Genomic DNA, 7,807 nt, shown 5'->3' with positions numbered 1-7,807 from the left:
GTAGAAAATACATTTAACAAGTTATATAAGTAATTGAGATGCATATGATCATGCCATGCACATGTTAGACTAAAATTCCTATTTTCTCTTTCAAAACAAAAAGTGTTCAATGTATGATTTCCATTTAAAGTCTCATCCGCAGCTGTGGGGTAGTAAATACGCTATGACGTCACAAGTAAGAGTTGCAAAGTCATATATATATATATATATATAGTTTTATGGACAGAACATATTTCTACATTTGCTTACTCTAACAACGGCAGAGCGATGGGCACCCAAAACATTTTTCTTTCCACTTTTGCCGACTTTAAAAATGGCAGGCGTGTAGACACTCAAAAATCAAGGCTGTGTTTAGTATAGCTTTTAAATCTTGATTCTACACTCAAGTTCGAGTGTGGCGTTTGTTTACGGTTTTCAAAACACATTTCCACAACCGCATTTGAAAAATAGTGTACCCAGATGTCCCCCCGAACGTCCCCCTGGTTGACTGGAACAGTGTTCTTGAATTTTTTTTTTTTTTTTGCACTTGTTATTTTTATATGTTAAATAAAAAATATTTTTAATTTTTTTATGAGTTTTGAATAGAATTTTGGGTTGTGTTTGGTTATGAGTTGTAAGTTTTTGTATAAAAATTATGTCACATCACTCAATTCAAAAACTCTTTTCAAATCTTTTTTCAAAACTCTTTTCAAAACTCATTCACCAAACAAAATTTCTACACTCAAATCATAATTCCAAAAATCATAAACTCAAAATACAACTCATATTCTCAAATCATATTTACAAAACTCTACCAAACGCAACCCAAGTTTTTCCACATTTGCCGACTCTATAAATGGCAGGGTCATGGACACCACAAAAAATAACATTTCCTACATTCGTCTAGCGATATGCGCAGATAGGACAATTGGGCAGCTTGACTCCCCGTGCTGGTACCAAATAGAACACACAACCCATTACCAAAACTCGACTCAACTACCAGGACTCATATGTTATTTACTTCCCTTCCAAGACTTTTCAAACATCTGCAAAATTGCAGGATCACAAAAGAAATTATAATGCACATGATGCATGAGTTTTCAATTAAATTTTCCCTAAGATTTGTTCAATCCACAACAACATTAATAATATCAAGAACTAAAAGATTCCTCCAATCTCACAATTTTTCCTCAATCTCAACATTTATCAATCTCAATGCATACACCCAAGAGCTTCAAAAATATCATATCCCAACACCATTTCCATAATCCTTCACTTAATTTCACGATTTAAGAGTCAATTTGGCCAAATCCGTTATTTTATCAAATTTGAAAATTAGGGTTTTGGAAAAATTGGGGCTTTCCCCTCCTTTACATGTAAAGAGTCAATATTCACCATTTCTAACAATAATCAAGAAGGATATGCATTAAAATATTATAAAAAAAAAAAAAATCAAACATAGGGAAGACCCTCTTTTTATTCAACAAGCCCACTATATATCACAAACTCATCTCATACATTACTATAACTAAGAAAATATCACATATATATCTCAAATCATAAATATATCAAGTTAAAAGTACCCCTACCTCAAGATTGAAGGTAAATGATGAAAACCCAACTTCAATCTCTAAGAAATGAGAGAAACAATCGGTAATGCTTTTGATCTTGGCTTGATCTTCAATCCTCTTGGAGGATATAAGGTAGATCTTGGTAGAAATCAAGGGAAATCAAGTGTTTGGGGCTAGGGTTTTGGAATAAGGTTGCTAGAGAGAGAGAGAGAGAAGAGTTAGAAAAAGTGAGAAAAAGAAATGTTTGGGTCAACTTTCAGTGAGCTGACCCGACCAGACCGCTTGAGCGAACTTTCCATCACTCAAGCGAAGTACCAAAATACAATGGGTCCACTCGAGCAGTAAACACAAGGTCTTAGAAGTTTTGCAAAGCTATATTGAAAATGTTGGGAGCTTGAATTTTACGCTTAAGCGATCATTCCTTCGCTCGAGCGGTTTCACTTGCAAACTTGTGAGATACTGGAAGCTGTGAATCTCCACTCGAGCGGTCATCCAAAACAGATTTTTACAAAAAATAATGGTTTGATATTTGTTCGATACTAAACTCCCAAACATATGTCAAAAAATCAACAAACTCCAACTGAATTAGATGTAGTAATTCAGCATAGCCTAATCAAACTAAACAATTGCCGATCAAAATGGATTTGTTCGGCCAAATAGTTCCAAGCATGGATAAAAAAATTCAGCACAAACGTTCCAAGAAAATAATCTTATTTTGGTAGTCCAATGCCAAACAATACTCAAACAGATTCACAAATAAAGTCCATGAAGTCGACAATAATGAACAAAATTCAAAAGAATCATACTTCAAGACAATCAACAATAAATTTATATTAGGATAGAAGACTATTTTAGTCACTAAAGTATCTGTTATTTGTCATTTTAGTCCCCTAAGTTTCATTTTTATCATTTTGGTTCTCAAGTTGTTAATTTGGTCCCATCTCTAACGTTCATTTAAATTGATAACGGGAAACATATTTTATATTTGATGAATAGACAATCTTGGTCCCTAAAATATGTGTCTTTTGTCATATTAGTCCTTTAAATTTCAATTTTGTCATTTTGGTCCTTAAAGTTGTCAATTTAAGCTAGGACCAAATTGATAATTTTGAGGACTAAAATAACAAAATTGAAACTTAAAGGACTAAAATGACAAGAAATACATACTTTGAGGACTAAAAGTGTCTTTTACCTATATTATTGTTATCAATACAGATAGACGTTTTGTTTATAAAATATAGATAGATAGATAGATAGATAGATAGATAGATAGACATTAGACCTAGGACCAAATTGATTTAAATTGACAACTTTGAGGACTAAAATGACAAAATTAAAACTTAGAAATTAAACTAACAAACAACACATATTTTACAGACTAAAAGTGTCTTTTATTCTTTATACGAAAAAGGTCGGTTCAAGGTTAGAGAGGTGGCATCGAAGGAGGCAAGGAGCAGGGAAGGACTGGAGAGGGCTGGCGTAGACGATTGTGATAGTGAGGGGTTGTCGGAAGAGGAGTTAGTGGAGGTTTGGGGTCCAAAGAAAAAGGATATATTTGGAATTAAGGTAGAAGTTTAAAGAAAAAGAGATTAAAAGGTATTTAGGTCGGTGGGGAGCAAAGAAATAGAGGATCAAGAGCAAAAAAATAGATTGATATTTAGCAGCACTCATATGTTTTTTTTTTTTTAATCAGTAAAGAAAAATTTCATTAACAGCATGAAATTAATGGTACAGGAAGACAATATGCTTCGAGAGAGATTCGGAAGTATAACAATACCCCTACTACTACTACTCGCATCCATGCAATCAACCCCTTGGCCTCATGATTTTTTTTTTTTTTTTGAAAACAAAAAGTTAAGAAGAACTTAACTAGACAATAAAATACAAGAATCCCCACAAAATCAACCCACCAAACACCTCTGATCAACCCAATTACCACACTAAAAACTTTCAAAAACTTGTACCTATGCTGCTACAACTCCCGAGGCCTACACCTATGCTACTGCAGCTCGCACCATGCCTCTGCTGCAGCCCACACCTCACCTCAGCTGCTATAACTCCCAAAGCCCACCCCAACCACTCCTATACTGCTACCCACACCACGCCTATGCTGCTGCCACACCCAAAACCCACACCTATGCCTCTGCTGCAGCCCACGCCTATGCTGCTGCCAAACTCCATAGCCAACACCGGAAAACTCCATGCTGCTGCAACTCCTCACCAGTGGTGGTGGTGGAAGTTCCTGAACTCCTCTCTGACGAGCTCCTCTCCGACCAATTGCATTGCCTCGACTGAGGCTAATAGGATATCTTTGAAACCAACAGATCTTCTTCTAACTCACACCGCGGATCCACACACCCACCGAACACCGACCACCCGCTGGGACACCTCCATACAAATGGAAGAAGTTCACCCCTCAAACTCTCACTCGAAGAGGAGCGCTCGAGTGAAAACCGGACAGAACTGGATCGCCTACGACACCTAAGTTTTCACCCAAACAGAGCATCGATACTTCTCTACCAATCTGAACCAGAGTGCACCCCTCAAGCTCCTACTCGCAAAAAATCACTCGAATGAAATCCCTGGACGACCCCTGATGAATCAGCTATAGCGGGCACGGTTGAAACACAAGAAGACAACTGATGACAAACCTGGTCGGCCCCTGAAGAAATACCTGGACGACCCCCGACTCACCACAAAAAAAAATCTCTCCCGCAACAAACAAGAACACACCTAGGTGGGGAAAAGGGGGACTCAAGTTTATTGAAAGAAGAAACTAACATACAAATGCCGAAAACGAGCTAGGCGAGCCGACCGCCATAGCCAGAGGCGGCAGCCGTCTGACCCAAGAAGAGGCCAGGGAATGAGGTTTTTAGAGAGAGAGAAATTTTGAAAAATATTGAGTTCAGGGGCATTTTTTGATCATATAATTTGACTACTTAGCAGCACTCATATGTAAAACCTTTGTACGAGCTCATACAGATTTCTTGATATAAAAAAATAAAAATAAAAAATCAAGCCATGACAATTATTTTTGCTTGAACATTAAAGATCTAGATGGGACCAACAATGCTGGAATACTGCAACATGGGTTCTGGTTTTGAAAATTATTGAGTTGTTTTGAAGTAATACTCTATTCTTGAGTGGAGAAAAAAAAATTCATATAACTGATTCTATTTTATTAGATTTAAGGTTTGGTTTTGTTTGGTTTACTTTACTCTATTTATTAATTGACACTTTATATCTTGTTTTCTAATTGTTCAAATTAATAATTATTAATTTGGAGTATCACTTAGACTTGTTTTTTAAAAATATTGTATAATTTCATATTTTACACACGTTTTCTCAAGACAGAATTAAGTCATAGCTTAACTTCAACCCTACCAAAGACGTAGTGGCATTGAACCCGTGCTCCATGATTAATAGATTCTTCCTTGAGCACTATTCTAAGAAATTTCATATCACACATGACAATACCATAAAGTGATATAGATCATCCATTTATATGGATCTCACAAGTTAGGTGGATTCATATAAATAGATGGTCCAAACTACTTTATGACATAATCACATTACTGTCACATATAAAAATGCATAATTGTTCATTCTAGCAAATCATAGAGTAAGTCACACCATCACTCCAAAGTGGAAGACAAAGTATTTTATCTAATGGTATGCCACGTGTCTTAGATAATGTGATATTATTTTTTTTCTTGTTAATTGATATTTAATAAAAAAAAAAATGAGACCGAGATATGATGTGACTGAACACTCAACACCTCAAGTCAAATAAAACATGGCTTCTCAAATCCATTTTAATTACATGTTAATAAATTAATAAAAAAATAAAAATAAAAATAAAAACTATACCACATCATCTTAATTATCATTACATAAAATATTTTCTTAATAGAGTGGGCTCATACGAATTTTATATTCAGAGCCTTGTGCTCCAATGGAGTGTGGTTCATAATTTGCCTTTTTGCAGGACTGTGAAATGGGTCGAATCATATGCCAATTTAGTGGCAGACACAGACCATGCATGGTTGCTGCACTCCATGAAAATGGAGAATCTATTGGGAAGATCTTTGATTGTTTGTTCCAGTCATATGTATCGTCTTCATCATCATCATTCAACTTTAAAAATTACTGATAAACAAAAGCAAGAGAGAATATCATATCAAACCCTAACACCATAACTTTAGTTGCATTATAATAAACCCTCTCCTTAATTATGACATTAGGCCCACGCACCACCACAATCTACCAAGATACATTTAAATATATGTTCATCACAAAAGCTTCCCCCACTATTTGGAGGACTCAAGAACCCACAAATGACATTTACATAACAATAATGCCATGAAAATAGAAAAAAAATAATTCAAAAAGTAATTAAAAAATAAAATATGTGAATAAGATACATATTTTATTTTTAAATCACTTTTTGAACTATTTTAGCTATTTCTTTCTCTCTTTTTTTTTTTCTTAGTCAATTGATAAGATAGTAATTACAAATATAATAAATATTATATCAAATTAGACAATTACAATTCAACAATAGCTAAAAAGACCAACACTCACAAGTCCAAACTTGGAAAGAAATAAACTATATACAACCCCTATGATAGGGGAAAAATAAACTCCATAAAAGATATTAAACTCCTCCCCATAGGAGTTAAACTCACAATCTCACACACTTGATAGCTATTTTCTTTACACAAATATTAGAGTAGTTATATTAGACAAAAGAAAGGCCAGTCTCAATCCAACACCCAAAAAAAAAAAAAGGTTTTTAAGAAAGGCTTTAAATATGCTTTCTTTCTTTCTTTTAGAGGTTAGGAATCTTAATTTCTAAGGCAAACTATTTTATATATGGAAAATGCTTAAAATTCTTAAAATAGTACTTTTCAATATATTTATAATGACATGTATTGTTGCATATCAGTTGTTGATTTATTTAAAAATCAATCAACTAAAACTCAACTCTAACAATGTCAATGTAAATAAATTTAATAATAATATTTTAAGAACCTCTAGCATTAATAGTGAGTCATGCCATCCACTTCATGGGTATGCTACTTAGTGTTTGGGGAAGAATCAGAGGCTTCACAATCCATCACTAGACCCCTCTTCTTACTGAAACCCCTACCTGTACTAATACAAGTGTCCTGGCAAGGAGGCCGCCGCGGTAGGGGAGAAGGGATGGTCACCGGTGGGATCTCAGTGGAGTTGAGTTGGGGAGGAGGGTGCTGCCACTGTGGGAGCGGTGCTGCTAGGAGGAGCGTTTGTAAGAGCGGCCCTGCTTCCATCACCGCCACCAAAAACTTCCCATTTTCCGGCAATGGCTTCTTAAGTACTAAATTGTCTATCAGTTGTGGTGGTGATGGCGATGCAATGATGTTTTCATCAGAATCCGAAGATGAAAATCCATTGCTAGTGGTCCCGGATGAAGGGGCAGCATCTAATTGTCCTTGTTTTTGTTTTTGTTGGAATATGGCTTCCTCCAGTAGTAGCATTTGGCATTGTACTTTGGCTTCATCTCTTTCTTTGATGGTCTTTGTCAAGAGATGATTTAGATGGGCCAGTTCATCTTCTTTTCTTGCAATCTCCTCATGAGCAGATAGAATTGTTGTCTCTAGCTCCAAAGTTGTGTACAAGAGACAATGCTTTAACTCCTCAATTCCCTGACAAAAGTACATCATCAAATGAAGAATGCCCATCACTCCAAAAGAAAAGAAAACCAAACGAAAGCCAAACACTATATGAGGAGAGTTTTGTGAAAGGAAAAGAAAATTTAACAAAAATTTAGCCTCCGTTTCATTTACTTTTCTCTTCCTGTTTTCGTTCCCTCTGCAAACCTCTTCTCAAATTCTTGATTCAATCACAGCCTAAAGTTTCAATGAAAAGAAAGTCTAGTATGATATGTCTTACCTCTTCTTGGTAGTAATAGCCCCAGCTAAGTGGACTACAGTGATCCTCCATTTCTTTTAATGCTTTGGATAAAAATCAGAGGATAAATAGAGAGATATATATAACTACTTGTGGTTTCTTTCACTTCTTATAAGATATGAAGAACTTGCTTTTCTCTCTCACTCTTCATCTTTCTTTCATGAGACATGGGGTAAGACAAAAACATAAAAGGCCCAAAAGCATGAAAAGGCCATAATGCTTGTTTAAAACTTTTATATTCTTGGTGCACAAGCACCATAAAGCACCATAATAAGAGAATGAGAATGTGAATTTGGAAACACAGT

The 7,807-nt window shown here is 35.3% G+C and overlaps 1 protein-coding gene across 1 annotated transcript; it reads right to left on the bottom strand.

Annotated features, from left to right (window-relative positions):
• Positions 1-6,061: 6,061 nt before the first annotated feature.
• On the bottom strand, positions 6,062-7,807 carry LOC114271410 (uncharacterized). Its single transcript, XM_028213035.2, has 2 exons — positions 7,485-7,807; positions 6,062-7,237 (listed from the first exon to the last, which is right to left on the bottom strand). The coding sequence occupies exons 1-2, from the start codon at positions 7,533-7,535 to the stop codon at positions 6,629-6,631; spliced, it is 660 nt and encodes a 219-aa protein (XP_028068836.1). The 5' UTR covers positions 7,536-7,807; the 3' UTR covers positions 6,062-6,628.

This window comes from Camellia sinensis, chromosome 8 (assembly GCF_055761805.1).
Source record: "Camellia sinensis isolate YWXY chromosome 8, ASM5576180v1, whole genome shotgun sequence".
NCBI classification, from domain to species: domain Eukaryota; kingdom Viridiplantae; phylum Streptophyta; class Magnoliopsida; order Ericales; family Theaceae; genus Camellia; species Camellia sinensis.
The sequence above is the reverse complement of the archived record's forward strand: the minus strand, read 5'-3'. Positions and strand labels throughout refer to the sequence as shown.